Source organism: Osmerus eperlanus, unplaced genomic scaffold (assembly GCF_963692335.1).
Source record: "Osmerus eperlanus unplaced genomic scaffold, fOsmEpe2.1 SCAFFOLD_277, whole genome shotgun sequence".
Taxonomy (NCBI): Eukaryota; Metazoa; Chordata; class Actinopteri; order Osmeriformes; family Osmeridae; genus Osmerus; species Osmerus eperlanus.
Window position 1 is genome coordinate 9,940 of NW_026911698.1, and position 22,284 is coordinate 32,223.

The window sequence follows — 22,284 nt, forward strand, 5'->3', positions numbered from 1 at the left end:
AACTGACATGAAGAGTCATATAGAGAGAGAGAGAGTGAGGGGGGAGAGACAGACTGAAAGTAACAGAGAGCATGAGAGGGAGGGAGAGAGAGAGATAAAACAGAGACGAAAAAAAGTGTCTTTGCGTGTGTGTGTGTTTTCTGTGTGTGGGTGGGGGGGAGGTACTAATGATGAGAAATTGGGAGCCATGTGGTATCTCTGGTGCAACAAAGACAAAGCTCCAAACTCAGCCTTCTCCTAAATGACTAACAGACACTTGGATCTCTGACTGGATCCATGTGGCATGGGGCGGTTGTTCGATCCATTCCCTACCCGTTTATTATCCACTGAATTTACTGCTATAACCATCTCAAGACCAGATCCCAGCTCTGTCTAACCAGAGGAAAAGAAAACAAATAACAACAAAACATCAAGACAGCGCCTGAAACCATTTATTATTTTTGAGCGCTTCCACATTAATTTGCAATTACCCTTGGTTTCTGCACTGATGGGAACGGTGCATGTCTGGAATACAAAATCCTTGAACTGGGTGTGTGCACGTGTGTTTGCGTGCTCGTGTGTGTGCATTTAGGTGTGCGTTTTGGTGCTTACACGTAGAGCGTATGTGTGTGTACTTACGTTCGTTGGTGTACGGCTCCAACCGCATAAGTGTGTATGCGTGCATCATCGTGTCATTTCCTTCTGTGCTAAAAAGCTCGAAAGCGTGTTGTGTATCCTGAAGAGGCAGAGGAAATGGTGTTTATCGGCCCATGACGCTAGCGTTTGCTGCTGGCGGCGGGGGTCCGCGCGGAGCCGCCAGAGAAGTGGCGTTTGCAGGTGTGTTGCAGGTTGCTGGCTGGCTGTCACACTGGCCCACGACCAGCCTGCCCCTCACGGTTCTACGAGATGCTTCAACGGGTGTCCAGGGTCCGCTAGTCATTAGATCAGCCGCACAGACTCACGCGCACATATACCCACACAGACAGGCCATTAGGCAATGCGCTAATGTAAATGGCTTTAAGTGCAGCTCTATTTCGATGCGCTGGTGTGTGTGTGCGTGTGTGTGTGTATGTATGACCTCATCTTCTCTTTAACTGAGCTGCACTCCAGGGCTGAGGTGAGCCATTTTTCTGCTCTCGGTCTCCATAGGTTTATTGACACAGACAGTCTCTCTCTCTCTCTCTCTCTCTCTCTCTCTCTCTCTCTCTCTCTCTCTCTCTCTCTCTCTCTCTCTCTCTTTCTTTCTCTCTCTCTCTCTCTCTCTCTCTCTCTCTCTCTTCTCTCTCTCTCTCTCTCTCTCTCTCTCTCACACTCTCTCTCTCTCTCTCTCTCTCTCATACACACACACACACATACACACACATACGGACATTCCTTCATTTCTATGTCACCCATGTATCAATGTTTCAAATCAATCCAGAGGTTTCCTTCAAACCATGTTCTCACTCTGACATGATTAATCATCTCCAGCTCACCTTTCATGTTCTCCATGTCCTACATTCTTTCCTCAATGTATTTTACTGTCATTGCGTAGTTCCTTTTCTGTGATCTATCTCTCAGAGAGACAGACTAATAGGCTTCTGGCCAATTTGCATGAACATCAGCCAAACTCTGACATAATTGGATCGTGTCAGGTACTCTGGATGTGTGTGTGTCTGTCTTTCCATGTGTGTGTGTATGTGAACTATATATGTTCGATCATGGGCATGTGTGTGAACCCTGCATGAGCAAATGAGGTGGAAACAGTCAGTGATTGGACAAGGCTAATTGCCCGTGGGGGAGTTTGGCTGTGGTACAGACATGCAGTGTAATCTAGTATCACTGAGGAGTGTGTCCACACACATTCAAACATCTGTCCATGGAGACATCAAAGTAGCACGCTGAAAGTCCTGTTCAGCGCCAGAAGAAAGACAGGTATTTATGAAAATGGCTTTGCCAGATATACAGTGTGAGTGTGTGTGTGTGTGTGTGTGCCTTTTGTTTGCTGACTGTCCACAGCGCTATCACGTCTGTTGTTGTTGTCGTTGAGTTTGACTTTAGACAGTACATCATGTCACTGGTTCATTAGGGACTGCTGTCAGACACTCCAGTCGAGCTGTTTGGTGGCTGCTGGGATGACAGCGAGATAGATTGAGGGGGGTGAAGGGAGAGAGAGAAAGGAAAAGAGAGAAGGGTAGAGAGAAAGGGATGCCTTTAGACTTGTCACTTTTGATTATGCATCCATTATGTTGTGCGCCCGTGTGTTTGCGTGTGTATTGGCTCGTGTGCTCGTGAGTGTGTGTACGTACAACCCACTGCTCCAAAGCGGTTTACTGTGCTTCCTTGTTTTCTCCTCAAAGACCTTACCTCTGACTATGCCGGTCCTGATGATCAGGTTGTGAAGGAACCGACGCGGTAATGTGAGAATAATGAAACCCCGCTGATTGACTGTTGACGTCTATCGAGCACATGCGCCCTATAGTGTCTAATTGAAAAGTCGTTTACCCCGACAGCCTGGTAATCAGACTGTACTTGATGGTAATAGCCGTGCAGGTGGTTCTACACAAGCTCTTCTCTTCGCCTCTCACTCTGATTGACTTCCATGACATCTGTTAAAGCCTTCTCCTCGTCAAAGCGGTGGAAATAGATGTGCATCAAGGTTGTGAAGCTGCAGGTGTCTGCTCTGGGAGGGAGGCAGGCAGGTGGTCCCGGGAGAGGGGGAACCAGAGCTGAGAGACAGGAACTCTGACTGTTTGGATAGTTCCGGGAGGATCTTCTGTATTCTTTCTCATTTCACATCTCATTAACTGATCAAGCTGCAGGTGAGGGGGTTTAGTATTCCCTATTCTTTTTCACTCTATCTCTCTCTCTCTCTCTCTCTCTCTCTCTCTCTCTCTCTCTCTCTCTTACTACCACTCTCTCTTACTATCTCTCTATCATTCCCTCCCTCTACCTCTCTATTCCCTATTCTCTTTCACTCACTTTCTCTCTCTCTCTCTTATTAATTCTCTCTCTCTTATTCTCTCCATCTACCTCTATATCTCTCTCTCTCTCTTTCTGTCTTGCTCTTTTCCTCACTTCATTCACACTTGCAGTGTTTAGTCTGCATGAATTACAGGTCTCTTATTTCCCCAAAGCCCTGTGCGTGTTTCCATTCTCGTTATGTCATAATCTAGCAGGGATAATCAAAGGTGGGGAGATGAGAGTCGGAGAAGGCACTCTCGTGGACGCGCGCGTGTGTGTGAGTGTGTGTGTGTGTGTTTTCCCCCCACACCTTGCACTAATGAAGAGATATTACTCAACAGATTGAAGTATCTCTTCATACTGGATGCCTATAACAGCTAGAAAGAGCAGAGAGACCATTGTGTATTACACCACTTCATGTGGTACAACAGAGCACCAACCAATAGCATTGATCGTCCAGTTCTGGGCCAGGGGACCCTAGCAAGACTGCTGCTGTTATCATTCTCAATAGGAACAACAATACCCAGCATCCTCCTTTATCAACCTGCTATTCACTCCGATGATGACCAGCTTTTATAGTACTGGTTATATGGGCCTTTTACACCATGAACTCTTTCTTTAGATTCAAGCTCTTTGGGGACCTATGAATCCCTCCCACCCCCATCCACACACACACACACGCACACACACACACACACACACACACACACACACACACACACACAGACAGAGTGAGTGTGACACACACACTCCTCTCTGTGTGATTGCATTTATCTGATTTCCTAGCTTTGTATCAGCTGGGTTCAGGAGCCTGGGGTCATATTGTCCCTCCTGCTGGTACATTGATCCTTTCCTCCCTACCAGCCACTCACCTCCCACCATCCTTCCATCCCTCTCTCCTCCCCGTGTGCCTTCCTCTCATCTGCCATCAGTGTCAGCTCTCCCCTATATGAAGGAGGCGAGGAGGTATGGGTTCCATACAGCTGATGGATTGTTGACAGGTTGAAAGCTGGAAGTCAAGGTCTCTGGTGTAGCACTACGTCATGCAGAGCAGAGAGCATCCTGTGTATGTGTGTGTGTTAGTGTGTGTGTTTCTGTGAGATATAGAAAGACAGGGAGCTAAAGGAGAGAGGAAGATACAGTAGAGAGAAAGAGAGAGAGGGAGAGGGAGAGAGAGAGAGAGAGAGAGAGAGGGAGAGATGGACAGATTTACCCTAGCTTGATTTGCCCCATGCCAATTCCCTCCTCTCTCCCTCCCTCCATCCTCGCCTCCTCCTCCTCCTCCTCCACCCGTCTCTCTTCTGTATCTCCTGCCCTTCATCCACATCTTTCTTCCCCTCCCCCTCTCTGTGCCTTCCCCCCTTCCCTTTCTCCATGGCTCTTTTTCAGCCTCTATCTCGAAAAGAAAAGCGAGCTGGAGAGCGCTCAGAGACGATAAGCGGCCCCGTGTTTCTCAGACATTGTTGTTTTGTTAGGCAAATGAGTTGCGTCACCATTCAGTAACGGCTGCTTGAGCGCCATCCACGGTGTGCCACATTGAGCGGAGGCTCGTCGTGGTCGTAGTGCTGCTTCAGTGCTGCCTAGTCAGACAGCGTACCCCAACCCTTGGCAGCACATGGCACAGTGGAGCTTTGTTGGCACCTTCTCTGTAGGCCTTTGCCACTGGGTGAGACAGATGGTGGATGCAGAGGTGGCAGTGATGGTAGTGACAGACAGACAGACCAGGCAGGGAGACAGACAGACAGACAGACAGACCAGGCAGGGAGACAGACAGACAGACCAGGCAGGGAGACAGACAGACCAGGCAGGGAGACAGACAGACCGACCAAGCAGGGAGACAGACAGACCGACCAAGCAGGGAGACAGACAGACCGACCAAGCAGGGAGACCGACCAGGCAGACAGACAGACAGACAGACAGACCGTGTTTCTCCAGTCAGGCTGTCAGTGTAGGATCTATGTCTTTACCCAGAGGAAGCACACATGCTGCTGTCAGTCCACATCTAAACATGCTGGATTTATTTCCTCCGTTCCATGTTCCTCTTTCCCCTTGGCTTGGAAATGTCTCCAGTCCTAAAGCTTCTCCAGGGGGGCCCCGATATCTGAATCTCAGCTGGTCAGCTGGTCAGCTGGTCAGGTTTTATATCCAATCTTGAACTTTGACCCGCCCCATTCTCTGGGATGTTCGATGCATGTAAGATTTATCTGTGGATGATAGACTGTGAAGGGGAGAATTAAGAACATATGCTGTTATTGACCCAACATACCTCATATCCATGTGGATCTGTGTGTTTACTGAGTCCGAGTAGGCCGTCACAAACCTCAAGACTGGCTGCTGGTGAGGCAGGGCCCTGACAACAGGGGTTCAGCCTGTTTACTGAGGGGTTTATGGGATTCATACTGGAGGTTTTCATAGTTTGCAGACCCAGTGTGTTCTGGGTAAAGGATTAGCCAGACGGGTTTCCTTTTGTGTGTTTTCCGGAGTCTGATGCAAACCGGTTCACTGGCCAATCAGAGGTCTCACAGCCAATCAGGGACTTGGCTGTGTGTAAGGGGCGGTGCCCGTCTGCTTTGTGAATCCCCCTCCCTCCCCCCAGTGCAGCAAAACACAGCCCCACCCCCTCTCCCCAAAATGTGCCTTATTGTAATCTATGATAATTCACACACAAATGCCCGTTCATACACACACACACACAAACACACACATACAGATGAGGATTCGGCCCTGTTTGTTTCAGAAGAAAGAGGGGAGTGGCCTGACCTGGTTTCCTTTGTAGATGCGTTGCCATGGGAAACCATGTCCCAGCTAAGCAGGCAGAAAGAGAAGAAAGATAGAGACATAGAGAGAGAGAGAGAGAGAGAGAGAGAGAGAGAGAGAGAGAGAGAGAGAGAGAGAGAGAGAGAGAGAGAGAGAGAGAGAGAGGGGGGGGGGGGGGGGGTGGGGGGGGAGGGGGGGAAGAGGGAGATAGTTGCAGCAGACAGCTGGATGTCAAAAACATCTCCTTCCACCTCCTCACCTGTGCATGTTCCTCCCCTCCCTCCCTCTCATTAACCACAGCACAGCCCGTAGTGTTTCTTTGGTCTGGGTCCGTGTCTGCAGACAGAGGCTGTAGGGAGCGCTCGTAAATCCAGACAGACGGTAATGGGGGAGAGGCTTTAGCTTTAATACTATCATTCTTCCTGAAGGTCGCTGGCATAAAGACTGCCTCTAAAATGGATGAGGAACAGGTTGGAGGGACAGGGGGCCTCCAGAGTACACACACTGCTCGGTAATAGAGACAGAACTTCCTGTGGAGACGATGGATGAGTACCGCGTGTTTGTGTGTGTGTCCTGTCTCAGTATCCTCACCTGTCTCTCTGTCTCTCTCTCTCTATACTCTCTCTGTTCAAACTCCATTGAACAGGGATCCAGCATAGTGCCCTCCTAATGATTCCCTCTTGGCTTCAAACAGTGTTTAAGCTGTGTGTGTGTGTGTGGTGCCCTCCTCTCATCTCTACTCCTCTCCTCATGTGTGTCACAGACGCGGTAGGAGAAGGACATTTGGACCTTTTTTCTCAGCCGCCGCACAATAGACACAGTGGACAGAAACTAAAAGAGAGAGAGAGTCAGAGAGAGAGAGAGTCAGAGAGACAGAGACAGAGACAGAGAAAGAGCGAGAGAGACAGAGAGAGACAGAGAGAGACAGAGAGACAGAGAGACAGAGAGACAGAGAGAGACAGAGAGAGACAGAGAGAGACAGAGACAGAGAGAGAGACAGAGAGAGAGTTTCATAACATAACAAACGGATGTCCAGCAGATCTGAGAGGAAAGAGGGAAGAGGAGAGAGAAAAGAGATATAGGTCTTTGTTTCACAAACAATGTTTTGCTGTGTCATCTTATCTAACCCAGATCATTATGTGCTGGTCATACTTATTGATTATGTGTATTGATTGCAAATTCACATTTGAAGCTTTAGCCAAAGTCATCGATGTTTTGTCCCATGTGAATGGGCTTGTGGGCTACAGCAGTGTAAAATGTCCAGTGAAAGACACCCTGGAAGGGGGTTAGATGACAGTTTAGTGATGTTGCTAACTAATAAGTCGTTTTTACTTGATGTTTATCACATCGAGTGTTGAGGTTGTACCTTTAGCTGCTGTCTAAGAGCCAATATGACAGCACCTCATGATTCAGTGCTGTGGGTTTTCCCCCATAATGCAGTGCTGCGGGGAGTGTTCCCTTCCCCTCCCCTGGCTGCGCTGGGACTGATGGATGCCATTGTTCCGCCTCTCCGCCTGTGTGTGTTGCTGTGCCGACCAGCTGATCCAGAGAGAGATAGGAGGTGTCCAGCAGGGGTATGAATATAAAGTCTGTCGGCTGTTCAAAGTCAGGGAGAGATGAAGAGAGGGAGAGAGACTGAGAGAGAGAGAGAGACAGAGAGAGACTGAGATAGAGAGATAGAGAGGGAGCGAGAGAGAAGAGAGATCTGTGTCTTGTAATAGCTTTGTAATGGCCTGTGATGGCGGGGCGTGAATAGGAAAAGGTTTCCTTCTGAATCACAATGAGCCCATTCTCAGTGCTCATCATCCGTGTAGAGCCCCTAACTGCATCTCAGCTGTGTGCCCACAGAGTGCGAAAAACCAGGAACACGGACGGATGCCCTTCTGCACAGTCTCCATTCTGCATGGTTGTTTCGATTCCAAATGCATGCAAACGTTTTCGCTTGTTTTCTTTAACATTCCTTCCCTCAAGAACTGTTAGGAACCTGGGGAAAGTTCTCAGGGTATGTCAGAACTTTGCGACGGAGAATTCTTTCCAGTGCTCATCAGCCTCTGTGTGTGTGTGTGTTCTTTTGTTCAGGAATGTAGATCTTATAATGAGATTAGTGTCGAAAGCTGATTAGTGAATCTTGTCTCTGCTTTTCCCTCTTCCCCAGGGTCCTTCAGGGCTGACGGCATTAAGGCGTCTGATGTTCTGCCCGTGCTGAAAGAGAAAGTGGCCTTCGTGTCTGGTGAGTGTGGGGTTTGTGGGATGCTAAAGCAATGCACCATGGGATCTTTGGTCTGGGCATCACAGAAGTCCAGCTGAGATGAGTCCCTGTGTTGTCATGTCAACATCATTGTGGACATGTTTTATCACTCTGTCTGAGCAGGACCTCTTTAATGTCATCTCTTCTATCCTTTAGTTTAACAGGATTCAACATCAAGGATGCAACAGTATATTACATCCTGCCTGTTAGGGGCCTACTGATAAGGTTTGGAATGTCAGGTGTCTACATACGAATCCTATTATAATTGCATTTATGTTAAGCCAAGTGTTAATGTACCTGGCAGTGTTAAAAGCATTTCCATTTAGACCAAGAGGATGTTCTTGTTGTTTGAAGGTGACATTCAGACATGAACAGGTTTTCTGAACCACTGTCCCTAAGCTACACTACGCTACGCTACACTGCATTACATCATTACTTCACACAGTAATACTTTATTGATCAAAGCAGCTTTAAGACATGGACATAGGCGTAGCTGCGCAAAAGTCCATTATGACTACTATCATTCATTCATCTTCGGTGGACATGCTCCAGTGGGCTATCAGAGAAGGATGTACAACCTTCTAACATCCACTGGTTTTAGATAATCTCTTATCATTTCAAGGGTGAAGAGTTCAGACTCTGGGTTGCTCCTATGGGGACAGAGCCTTAACGGACACCTTCACTCTTTACGGTCCTCACGCGGTTCCCTCCCTCCCCCCCCACCCCCACCCCTCACATCCAGCCTCTGTTCCTGATCACATGATCCCGATCACCCTTACATGCTACGCTTGGTTGGCTCTCCATGTTGAGCTGGGTGTCACCACAAGGGCATGTTATCTCCCTCACCATCTTCCTCTCCCGTTGGCTGCATAGATAAGCGATGATGTCACCTCTCTCTTTTATCGCCACTGCTGTACATCTTTTTATAGTGCGCGTGTGGAAGGTGAAATAAAGGCCAATGGTATACACAGTTGTGACGTGCATGGATACAATGATGCTGGCTGGGTTTCCTGGCACTCAACGATGAGGAGTTGCTGCTGTTGTTTATGTTTCACTACATTGGACTTCTCTCTGAATTAGTAGTGAAGCAGGTCAAATGCTGGCTCAGAGTGTCACAGAGCTAGCGGTAATCTAAACAGAGTTCACTGGGATTTCTCGGGCACGCATGAACGTGCACACACACGAGCACAACGCCGTCAAATAGCAGATTCTGCTCATCTTCGGATAAGCAGAAGGTCGCTACTAAGTCAAGGTAGTCCTTCAGGTGTGGCGAAATGGACTCCTCCTCTACTCTCTACCCTTCCTTCCATCCCCTCGCCAGCTCCCTCTCTTTCCCTCCCTCCGTGCCTTCCCTCGTTCTCTCCCCCCTGGTGTCAGGGAGCTACTCATGAATCCCACCAAGTTTTTTTCTTTCATTAATACATCACAAGGTTTTCTGCTGCTGGCCAGCAGTCCAGTCATTTAGCTGGCCTTATCTCCCCTGCGGGCCCAGCTCCAGGAAGGGAGGGAGAGAGCGAGGACGAGGTAGAAAAGGGGGCAGGGATGGAGGGGGAACGGGCCGGGGGGGGATGAAGGGGAAGGAGGGATGGCGAGCACAAGGGAGAGGAGGGAGGGAGGGAGGTAAGGGAAGACGAGGGTGGGGGGGACCTTAAGAAGATTAAAGGCTGTTGAACATTTGTCAGGGAGAGGAGTGGTGGGGTGGGGAGGCAGGGAGGGGAGGGTGCGGGCCGCTGACCGACGGGGTGCACCCAAAAAGTGTCAACAGAGATCTGTCATCATGGTCCAGATAAGAGTACTCTCTCATGGTACCCCTCATACCTCCCCCAGTCCCTGCCTCACCCTTTAGCTGTCTCTCTACCCACACACACAACACACACCCACACACAGACTCACATACACACCTCTCCTATGAGAAGGCGGGCTCTATGGCGTACCAGGGTAAACAGACGCTCCCTGTATTTCTTCCTAATCTGATCCCACATCTCTCCACAAGTACTAAATCACTGACCAACACACTCACATAGAGTCACACCACGAACACACACACACATACACACTAACTCGCACACAGCCTATTGAAGTGCTGCATGTTCTTGTTCCCAGGAGGCAGAGACAAAAGAGGAGGTCCCATCCTGACGTTTCCTGCCCGCAGCAACCACGACAGGATAAAACAGGAGGAACTCCGAAGGCTCGTCACCTACCTGTCCACCGTCCCCAGGTACGCGCAGCGGATGAGTAGACCGACTGGAGGGAACGTCTCATATGATGTGGATGTTTGTTTTTGTAGACCACCGGTGGGCAGGTCTGGGTTAGAAATCGTTTGGGAAAGTGACGCATTCTAATCACCCCTCTGGACTTTCCTCCTTCTCCTCCTATCGTTCCACTTCTCTCTGACCATCTCTAGTCTGTCCGGGGGGGGGGGGGGGGGGGGGGCTATTAAAGAGGCTCCCTACAGGAGCAGCAAGAATGATTTATGCTACAGAAACAGCTGCCTTGTCTCCCCACTGTACAGTACCTGCTCAAAAGGAGCTGTAACGCACATAGTCACACACACACACACACACACCCTCGACTCTACATTGCAGAATCTCTTTGATGTAGAGAGAGGTGGTTTCTCATGGTAAGGCAGTACACTTTAGGGGGTTCTTTAAGACGAAACACAAATAGTAAACACAAGGTCAGATAATCTGTCGCATCTTTGTTTGTGGATGTTTGAGCGTAGCTCGATGTGCACACATACACACACACACACACACGCACACACACACACATTTGTTTGGTGCCTGGAACCATCTTGTACAAAATTCTGGTCATATTGGGACCCAGTGTTTTCCTTGTGTAACATGAGCACTTAGAACCTCAGACCTAGGGGTGGGGAAAATATAAGCGTGTGTGTTTGTGTGTGTAAGAGAAAGTGACACAGTGAGAGAGACAGAGTATTAATATGTACTAGAAGTCTTTTCCTATGCGTGTGCCCCAGCATGGGGTGCTGTCAAGCAAAGTGACAGGGCCATGGAGAGAGTATTCAGCCATTGATCAGGCCTGGCTCTGGGTCTGTGAAGTCGGCTTCAAAGCCTCCCTGTTCAGCCCTGAACAAAGGCCTGCCTAATGAGAGGCTAAAACAGCAGCTTGTCTAAACAGCCAGGGAAACAGGCTGCCAGATAGGCAGGCTGTCAGAGGGGCCTCACGTCCCTGACCAACACATGTTGAGCTTGTAGGAGGAGAGGGGCAGGAGGGAGCTGGGGCAGGAGAGAGCTGGGGCAGGAGAGAGCTAGGGCAGGAGAGAGCTAGGGCAGGAGAGAGCTAGGGCAGGAGGGAGCTGGGGCAGGAGAGAGCTGGGGCAGGAGAGAGCTGGGGCAGGAGGGAGCTGGGGCTGGCAGCCAGGCGCAGTATGGCACACGTCTGGCCTGGCGCTGCACACAAGGAAGTCTCTCTGCTCCTGACTCAGAGCAGCAGAGGGAGGCTAGAGTTTCCCGACTGCTTGCTAGTTGCTAAACACACACACACACACACTGTCTTTGTCTCTCTTTCAGTCTCCCTATGTTATCATGAACTTGTGTTGATCTTGTAAAAAATGTAAGAAATATTTCCTCATGCAGTTTGTCAATTGTACTGATGCATTTGACCCATGCATCCGACCCCTCCCTCCTCCCCAGTTCTGTCTCAGTCAAGCGTTCATGTGTGACCCCCACCCCCCCCCCCCCCGTGATTCCCAGAAAGCAGTTCTTTCTTTCTGTTTTTAGCTCATGCATAATCCATTCGCTAAGGTATTTTAAGTAACAATCTTTGTTTATAGTTCTGCTGAAATGAGCCACGATTACAAGCTCAGTGGAACAACAAACTGAGAACATGATGTAATTTGGGCCTAGCTAGTAAAACATACATAACAAGTTTTCATTTCTTCAAGTGAAACAAGTCGATAGATTATTTTCTATGGTAACAACTGCGTCGGAGGGGTTAAATGGCAGTTGAGATTTTTGAAACCAGATTGTGTATTCATCCAGCACCTCAGCAGCTTGAGACAAAGGGATAAAGCCATCCAAGCACCAGCTAACATTTCCTCCTTTCACTACTATGATGGTGTCAGAGCTTGACTTCCTGTTGTTCTTGGGCCAATGACCCAGTGAGGCTAGAGAATGACAGGAAATGAAGGGTACAACAGTTGTTATGAAGTTCTCCGGCTGCTGGTGTACTGTAGTTTCATAATGGCCCTGGTGTCCCTGCAGTCTTAGAAAGACGCAGAGGGTCGGAATAATTCCAAAAAGTAGGGGAGGGAGGTAGAGAAGGAGGGAGGGAGGTAGGTAGAGAAGGAGGGAGGGAGGTAGAGAAGGAGGGAGGGAGGTAGGTAGAGAAGGAGGGAGGGAGGTAGAGAAGGAGGGAGGGAGGTAGAGAAGGAGGGAGGGAGGTAGAGAAGGAGGGAGGGAGGGAGGTAGGTAGAGAAGGAGGGAGGGAGGTAGAGAAGGAGGGAGGGAGGTAGAGAAGGAGGGAGGGAGGTAGGTAGAGAAGGAGGGAGGGAGGTAGAGAAGGAGGGAGGGAGGTAGAGAAGGAGGGAGGGAGGTAGGTAGAGAAGGAGGGAGGGATTCTTCAGGAGGGCGTGCAGCGAGGTGAAGCAATTACAGGTTATTTTTATCTTCCAATCCCGGTGAAGTGCCTCCCAAGCATGGAGGCTAAGAATAGAGCATTAATAGTATTCCACTCCAGCCTCGTAACCTGCTGGAGAATGGGGCCTCTATGCTCGTGAAGACGAGTCCCCACACAAATCAAGTTATTAGATTTAAAGAGGTGTTGACATGCTCTTGAGGAGGGGGGCCGTGTGTGCAACATCATTTGTATGATAATTCCCTAATGATGATAATTCCCTGCCTTTGCAAGCTGTTAGGCAAGTAGCATCATCTTGGAGAGGCACACCGTAGGTAATGACGTTAATGATACACTTACATGCAGATTTGTTCCAACGGCTTAAGGGGAAAACGGTGACAATGTCCGTCTCGAAATGAAATGAACGCAAGCACATGCTGACTTGAAGAAGAAGGTGTTAAAGAGTACTGCTGAAGCCCAAGGACTGGGATGGATTAGAAACACGTCCAATTGAATCTCCCTCCTCATTGAGTGGTGCCAGTTGAGCTGCTCCAGAGTATATAACAGCTTCAGCTCCCTGTCTCTCAGAGAGTCCTCAGGGACCTTTTCCAATATAACTGGCAGAGGGAAGCAGGGCAAGAGGGAGGCAGGGAGAAAGGGAGGCAGGGAGAGAGGGAGGCAGGGAGAGAGGGAGGCAGGGAGAGAGGGAGAGAGGGAGGCAGGGAGAGAGGGAGGCAGGGAGAGAGGGAGGCAGGGGGAGAGGGAGGCAGTGAGAGAGGGAGGCAGGGAGAGAGGGAGGCAGTGAGAGAGGGAGGCAGGGAGAGAGGGAGGCAGTGAGAGAGGGAGGCAGTGAGAGAGGGAGGCAGGGAGAGAGGGAGGGATCTTCAGTAGGCAGTGTTGGAAGGCTCTCTGGGTGTTTATTATGGGAATTATACAGTGCGATGCAGAGAGGAGTCTGGGTAGTGTGTCAGTGCGGTGCTCTACCTGGTTAACGTCTGCTCTGCTCCCGTCCTCTCCGCAGCGAGGATGTGTGTAAACGGGGCTTCACGGTCATTATTGACATGCGAGGGTCCAAGTGGGACCTGATCAAGCCGCTACTGAAGACCCTCCAGGAAACCTTCCCGGCTGAGATCTGCGTCGCCCTCATCATCAAACCCGACAACTTCTGGCAAAAACAGAAGACAAACTTTGGCAGTGCCAAATTCACATTTGAGGTAAGTGGTACACTTTCTACCACCCGTGTGTAGAATGAGGAGATCCTCCCTGAAAGGTTTGGACAGGAGCCACACTGCTCTGACTCTGTATTCGGTGTTCTGTGTTGTCTGACAGACTAGTATGGTGTCAGTGGAGGGGCTCAGCAAGCTTGTGGACCCATCTCAGCTGACTGACGACTTTGAAGGCTCGCTGGATTACAACCACGAGGAGTGGATGGACCTCAGGGTGTCTCTGGAGGAGTTCATGGCCAGCGCCGTGCATCTCCTCTCTCGCCTCGAGGACCTGCAGGTAGGACTGACCAGTCTGTCAAACTACCCGACTCACAGACTAACCTCATAGTGAGCATTAAGGATTTAATTCTTCTGAGGATTTGTCTCTTCCTGTTCAATGTTGTTAAGTCAAAAAAACAAAAAAAAATGTTTTTACTTATTTCACTATCATCGTTTGGCCACTGTGCCAGTTCAGTACATTGGGATGTCGAACCAAAAGAAACGTTTGACACCAACCCCATGCCTGCCTTCTACTGTTTAACCAGGAGCTGCTAGCCAAGAAGGAGTTCCCTGTGGACGTGGAGGGCTCTCGCCGTCTGATCGACGAGCACACCCAGCTGAAGAAGAAGGTGATGAAGGCCCCGGTGGAGGAGCTGGACCGCGAGGGCCAGCGGCTGCTGCAGTGCATCCGCTCAAGCGACGGCTTCTCCGGACGCAACTGCATCTCGGGCAGCGCCGACTTCCAGAGCGTGGTGCCCAAGGTGGCCAGTCTGCTGGACAAGCTGCACTCCACCAGGCAGCACCTGCACCAGATGTGGCACGTCCGCAAGCTCAAGCTGGACCAGTGCTTCCAGCTGCGGCTCTTTGAGCAGGACGCAGAGAAGGTGGGTTGGTGGTGCCTGCTGCGACTGCAGATGTTGCTGTTGTCTCAACATCCCTTTTCCCATAAACCAGCTGGACCTGGATCCATAGCCCGCCGAAGGCATCGGGGTGTTGTGGATAGAAAATGCTGAGAGGGTGTTTTCTGCTAAGCCAGAGGTGTGTGTCTGGTATATATTTATGCAGACAACACACGGCAAGGTATTGGTAACGGTATATCTATAAACTGAATGAGAGGGCTTATTCATGTAAATATTCTCATGCCTCAACTGCAAATATTTATGCGAGACGCACATCCAAATGTCTTTGGTATGGCAGCAAATAACAATCTGGAGGGGGAGGGTTCGAGTTTCTCAGGTCAGCTCTGTTTATGTAGATGGTCCAAATGCATGCAGGCAGTGTAATCAGATTTTGTGTTTATTTGGAACACATGTTTCCCTGTGAATGGCTTTCAATTGCATAGACCAGTACTGTAAGTCCTGTTTTAATTGTAGAACACAAGGGTATTTTTTGAGGGAAAGTTTCTACCTCATGTTCCCAACGCTTGAGTGGTTCCTGTAAGGCCATTACAAAGGATTTATGAGTAACTTCTCATCTGGGCGTACGTTTTCATAATTCCCCTTCAACATTGTCAGTGATGATGTCCAGATGTACAGAAAGGCCCATGTAATGCTTTGGTTATTATTTCTAGCTGTGTGAACAGCTTCCAGCAGCAGGCTTTTAAAAGGAAACCTCATACCCAGAAAGTCATTAGCGGTATGACAAGGAGGCTGGCGTGCTGATGGACCCCACGGCTGGACTCAAACAGAGCCGGCGCAGTGATGATAACACACAGGTGTGACTGGCACACGAGGTGATGCCTGTATCCTGTGATGTCACTGCCTCTTTTAACACGATTACTCAGTTCCCTTATTGACCACTCGCAGCTATTAGAGATGCAGCAGCAGCTACTGTATACGAAGCTCTTTCTCTCTCTCTCTCCCTCTTTTTCTTTCTTTCTTTCTCTCTCTCTCTCTCTCTCTCTTCTCTCTCTCTCTCTCTCTCTCTCTCTCTCTCTCTCTCTCTCTCTCTCTCTGCCTCTGCCTATCTCTCCCTGCCACTCCCTCTTTCTTTCTCTCTCTGTCCCTCTTTCTCCCTCTTTTTCTGCCTCTCCCACTCTCTTTTTTCTCTCCTCCTTTCTCTCTCTCTCTCTCTCTCTCTCTCTCTCTCTCTTTCTATGTCTCTCTCTGCTCCCGTTCTCCTCCCTGTGTCTATATGGTGTAATGATGAAGTGAGGCCAGTGATTCCCAGCCCTCCACTCAGGCCTTCATTTGGAGAAGAGCAGTCTCCTGATTACAGTAATGCCCCGCGGTGCCTCTGATTAGGACAGGCCCACATAATGATAATGATCCATCCCCTCGAGGGGACTGCCAATCAAACACAGGCCTGCTCGTGTCTATTTCCTCTTACCGGCCAATGCCGATGCTAATCAAGGGATGAGTGTCCTCTCCAATTGGATGGTGGAGATGCCAATCAAAGACAAGTGTCCTTTCCAGCTGAAGGTGACCAGTTGCCTGTCCATCTCGGTCTTTCCCTCCATGATCTGACAGGCAGACTGGATACAGTGGAGCAGTTCTGCTCGGGTCATAATGTGGTTTGAAAGCTCAGAGACCCCCCTGGTTCCCTGCCGGACTGACTCAGCAGAGCGTGTGGAACACGATGCTGGGAGTGTGGGGCTTCCAGTGCCAAGGCTGTGGCTTCAAACCCAACTGGGTCTCATTTCCATCCTGAAGTATGCTCTCGCTCTACTGGATGGTGCTCAGAGGACCTGCTGAATGGCATGTTTTAAGGGTCCCGCTAGTCTAAGTGGTGCTGCACCTGCACACAGTGTATTTGGGAACGCAGGCTCTGAGCCAGACCACAGTGTAACGCAGCACCTTTGAAGCTCCAGCACTAAGACCATTCCCTCATTTTCTCCACCATGGTAAAATGAAATTCTTGGAGTGTAACCCCAGTTAAAGCAGTGGATATCTGTATGGATTCGGATCAAAGGCAGCAATAACAGAACCGAGGGGCTTGTTTCTCTGAAAGGGAGAAGGATAGGGGGAAGGATCGGGAGAGGGATGAGGTTTCTCTGCATGTGTTAACGTTTCTCTCGTACAAACAAGATTTCTATAGTGACCTAATACATACCACACTGAGACACTTAACAGAAACCTGTTTTCCCCCCAAAAGCTCTCCATTATCACTGTGATCTCCTGAATTGAAATCAAACATCTGACTGCTCTGCCCGGCGTCTGCCAGCTCTACTACAGAGTAATCAGAGATAGAAAACCAGCTATCTGGAGCAGTCTACAGTGCACTGTATCAGTCGGAACGAAAGAAGCAAACAGTCATTGTGCTAATGAAAGTTTCCGACAGCTTCCATACGTTTGATTTGTAAGACATTCTAATTTGATAGAGGTGTCAGCGTGTGATTTAATGAAGATGACAAGTAGGAGAATTTACAAGTGCAGTCCTCTATCAGTCATACAGTGTTCCAAGTCATTTCTTCAATTTGACAGTAATGTCAATGACATTGAATCCTGTACGTACGGCAGGAAAGAAAGAGAATAAGCGTTTCTTCGAAACATTTCTTTTCAGAGCTGTGAATGCTTAAATGAAGGTTCTGCATAAAGTTATTTCAAAAGTCACAATTGACAACATTTACTTGATTCTTGACTTGTTTGAAAAGATTAATTATGACTTCGTAATGAATAATCTTTGCCATTTGGAATACAGTAATATCCACTTTGATTGGTTCAATCAGTGCAAAGCCAGGTGGTGGCTAATTCCCTGTGTATTGACTTGAGAGACGGAGGGCAGGACACGGGTCAATGTTTCATTAACAGCCCGATCAAAACCTGATTAATGCAAATGATTCCAGTCCCAGACACACCTTCCTTTCACATTGCCAGTGAAGACAGCAGACAACAATGTCAATCACTGGATCACGCTGGTTACATACTGGAAACAGTTTCTGGGCTCCCTGCAAGTTAAAGAGAGAGAATGGAGATATCAATGTGTCTGGCTTTTCACACCAGGGCGCAGAGGCAATTGTGGCTCCATTTACACCCGGTGGTTGATTTTCACGGTATGTCAAACTGTGTTAGGCTCCACTGCGTAGGTGTAAAGAGTGACCTCTGCACTTTACGAGACAGAGAGCAGAGGTGGAGCTCTCTCTGTTTTTTTTTTATTAGCTGAGTTTAATCAATAGTCATTGTACGGTACCTCAGGGAAGAAACTACAGGATGATGTAATACTCAACATGGAATGTGTCACCCCAGTTAACCTATCACATAACAAGTACATAGTGCCAGGGTTATTTTGCAAATGCCATGAACCACGACTTGCAATGAACACGTACATTATTTAGTCATTTATTTTAGCAGATGCTCTTATCAAGAGCGACTTACAGTAAGTAAGTGTCCCTGTACTTACTGTAAGTCGCTCTGGATAAGAGCGTCTGCTAAATGACTAAATGTAAATGTAAGTACAGGGACATTCCCCCCGAGGCAAGTAGGGTGAATTGCCTTTCCCAAGGACACAGCGTCATTTTGCACGGCCGGGAATCAAACCGGCAACCTTCTGATTAATAGCCCAATTCCCTAACCGCTCAGCCATCTGACCCCCCCCCCCCCCACATTATGTACAGCTGTTGAGTAGGACTTCAACTGCAAATTGAACTTTGATCTTTTGCCTGCATTCTATATGGTCCTACTTAACAATGTGTTGTATTCAACAATCATGTGTTTGTTTGTTGTTTGTCCCTCTAGATGTTTGACTGGATCAGTCACAATAAGGAGTTGTTCCTCCAGAGCCACACAGAGATCGGAGTGAGATACCAGCATGCGGTCGACCTGCAGACACAACACAACCACTTCGCCATGAACTCAATGGTACGTTTATCATGTCTAAGATCAAATCAACTATACGTGCGTGAGGGGTTAACTATGAACTCTTCAGTCCCTTTCAGTAAATTGGATCTTTCAAGCCGTTTCCTGAAGCTACTGAATTGGCCACTGCTTTGTACAGTGTGTGTGGTAAATCGAGGATCTAATAATATACTTGACGTCAGTGGATTGAGTCATGCCTCTGTGATTTCACTCGTGTATATGTAATGTATGAGTTGAATTATTGAAAGACTGGAGGAGCAGGTCAGAAGGCAAGTCAATTTAGGAAATTAGTATTTCTGATAGGGCTGTAAAAAGCTGTCTGTGGTTCTTTTGACTGCAGTCTCTGTTGTGGCACAGAGGCCACAGCAGTTGGAGAGCAGGAATGGGTTCTCACACAAACAAGACGACTGGTACTGTTGAAGGAGGCCCAAAAAAGAAAAAAATTCTCTGTCACACACACAAACACACACACACACACACAAACACACACACACACACAAACACACAAACACACACCCACACACGCATAAACACACAGACACACACCCCTGACTCATACAGACCTGACAAATGCTCTGACTATTATACAGTGACGTGAGTCTTGGCGCAGCATACAGTCTGGTTAAGAGTCCATTAACGGCTGATTTAAACCCGGCCGTCATTAGTCAGGATGGCTTCATTAACAACTTTAATCAGGTTAGAGGTAAATACAGCCCACGCTACAGCATGGCAGGCATGTAAACCTGAGCTGTGAAAGATGAAGGGAGGTGGGTGAATGGATGGATGATGGATGGATGGATAGATGGAGAGTTGGATGTAAAGAGGAGCGATGCAGCCAGATGGCAGGATAGAGCACGTGCACGTGTCTGTGCACGTGTGTGTGTGGGTTCATGGGAGCGTGCGTGTGTGTGCGTGCGTGTGACTCATTAGTGGTAGCTAGCCCGCTCCCAGCCAGACATGCTGAGCTGCTGATTCCTGTTATGCTTGTTGATGTTAAAGCTCTTCACTTCGCTTCACACAAGCTGACGTGTCAAAATGCATCTGTGCAGTGTCCCGGTCTAGCATGTCAGTGTGCCTGGCATGCGGCTGATGGCACCATCTATCCACACACGGTTCTGTCAAGCTGTGTTTATATAGTTGTCTGTCTACGCATCATCTCAGAATCACTCGATTAGCGAAACTCAAATGGTACATTAGAGAATGACACATAGAATTGGACTGGAAAATGCGTCTTTCGTACAAACACACAACATCAGAGTGAGTGCAGTAGTTCACAGTAGCGTGGCTTCAGATAGCATGTAAGCTTTGTTTCCATGGTTCTCGTCCGTTCCAGAACGCGTACGTCAACATAAACCGGATCATGTCGGTGGCGTCCCGGCTGTCGGAGGGGGGTCACTACGCCTCGCAGCAGATCAAGCAGATCTCCAGTCAGCTGGACCAGGAGTGGAAGAGCTTCGCTGCTGCACTGGACGAACGCAGCACCATCCTGGCCATGTCTGCTGTGTTCCACCAGAAATCTGAACAGGTAGGAGACTCAGTGAGGTCCCTGTACTCGGATGAAAGGAAAGACAAATTTCTCTCGATGGCTGCAGCTGCTTTGTTAGAATCTGTTTTTTGGGGGGGATCCTAGTTGCCATGGCAGCAAATGTCACTGAGAGACTCTGAGTGGTTGGGCTTTAGGTGAAACTCTAAGCTGTGTGTGTGTCTGTGTGTGGGTGTGTCTGGAAGTGTGTTTGGGGGGTGGGAGGGAGTATTACGAGCTGAAAATACTCTCTGTCTGACGAAGAGCACTTAGCTGGCTCTCTAGGCTTACCTCAGCATCTTGTAAAGTGGGGCTCTCTGGTTCCCTATTTTCCTCCCTCTCATCTTCCTGCCTGACGTGTCTCCAGTCTGCACACACTAGCATTCAACGTGCTGTCTCCCAGGGCAGGTGTAGTGATGACCGGGCAGCCCTTATCTATTTAGCCGGCTCAACTCTTCTGCTCTGCAACTCGGTCTTCCTAAAAATCCCCCAAAATTAGCATCTCATGCTCTCCTGAGACTCCCTCTGTTCTAACCGTGTGACTTCCTGTTGCCGTGTGTCCAGTTCCTGTCCGGGGTGGAGGCGTGGTGTAAGATGTGCAGCGAGGGGGGGCTGCCGTCAGAGATGCAAGACCTGGAGCTGGCTATCCACCATCACCAGACCCTTTATGAGCAGGTCACACAGGCTTACACTGAGGTAAGACCCAAACCTACTACTGACCCAACACTCACCAAGCATGGACCTCGCTAGAACTCACCCACCATTACAGCACCCAACACCAACACATCACCCAGGGGTATGACGCATGAACCTGACACAGTACTGACCAGGCAGCTCCTGCTAGAGCCCACACACTCGCACCCAATAGCAGCCAGTCGCCCAAATCCATACCGAGGTAAGGCACTGTATACGCAGTCACAGTAATGCAATTTGACATGCACATCTTTCATTCACTTGATTACATGTATATCTGAACTGTTTTACATCAGAAATGACCTTTACTGTCACTAGGGTTTCACGTACTGCCTAGCTTGTGGCCGGAGGCAGGTTAGACAGCACTGGGTCCTGTTGTCCGTCATACCCCCACAGAAGCCTGACAATGACAGGGTTGTGTTTTTCGAGCTATGCTTCATTCCTCCACTCCAACAGCCACGTCGGCTCTTGTTTGTTTTATTTTAGTGTCCTCTTTAAAAAGGCTCCCTAAAAATGTTTATGGTTTGAACCCAAAGAGAAAGAGATGGTCACTTCAGACTTGTTTGTCCATATTGTGTTTAACAGTAGATAAAGAGTAACACCACACCTCGCCCACGCGCCAGATGTGAATGTGTAATTTAGTCATTTTTCCTTGGAAATGAAATTACAGCCTGGTCCAGCTCAATTTAGTGAGTTAAGTAGACGGCTATAACAACCCAAAACTGGACTGTTATCAGAACACCATCTCTTTTTTTTCAGTCACACTGCACATACAGCTCTTGTTTCTGTTCCCTTCCCTTCCACTCCCCCCCCCCCCCCCCCACTGGATCAGTAAACCTACTGGCTTTTCTACAGGCCTCAGTCTATCAGTGACAGACACAGTACTTTTAGTTCCCATGTGTTTTTCCCCTCCGCAGGTGAGCCAAGATGGCAAGGCCCTGCTGGACGTGCTCCAGAGGCCCCTGAGCCCGGGCAATTCGGAGTCCCTGACGGCCACGGCCAACTACTCCAAGGCGGTCCACTGCATCCTGGACGTGGTCCACGAGGTCCTGCACCACCAGAGACGCCTGGAGAGCATCTGGCAGCACCGCAAAGTCCGGCTGCACCAGCGCCTGCAGCTCTGCGTCTTCCAGCAGGACGTCCAACAGGTAGGAGGGAGGCTGTGCTGGTGTGTGTGTGTGTGTGTGTGTGTGTGTGTGTGTGTGTGTGTGTGTGTGTGTGTGTGTGTGAAAGAAAGAGAAGCCTACTAGTTGCGTAGTTGGGGTACTTGTGTGTGTTATTTCATATAACCACACAGTAAGAGCAGTGTGAAGAAAGAGCACATTAGTCAACAGTCCACCATGAAGTGAGGGATGGGTATTTCTCATGAGGAGGATTCTTTCCTCTAATATTTCCCTCCTGGACATGAGCCCAGAAGTACAGTTAATATTGCAGCTTTAGCCTGGTAGTGAGAGCTGGATCAACATTGGGGCTCCAGTACCAGGGTCAGACATGTGACCACTACAGGAGTGGAACCAAGTCTGGCAGCTAGACCCAGAGCTGATCTGAGATCAGATCCCTGGAGGG

The 22,284-nt window shown here is 49.0% G+C and overlaps 1 protein-coding gene across 1 annotated transcript; it reads left to right on the forward strand.

Annotated features, from left to right (window-relative positions):
- Positions 1–749: 749 nt before the first annotated feature.
- On the forward strand, positions 750–21,866 carry LOC134016471 (kalirin-like; the record flags this gene model as incomplete). The annotated part of the gene is made up of 10 exons (XM_062455837.1): positions 750–816; positions 7,835–7,909; positions 10,031–10,145; positions 13,527–13,719; positions 13,835–14,008; positions 14,256–14,594; positions 18,384–18,506; positions 19,837–20,028; positions 20,590–20,721; positions 21,636–21,866. Coding segments are annotated over exons 1-10 (1,641 nt in total), but the record flags the coding sequence as incomplete, so codon positions are not given.
- Positions 21,867–22,284: the final 418 nt, after the last annotated feature.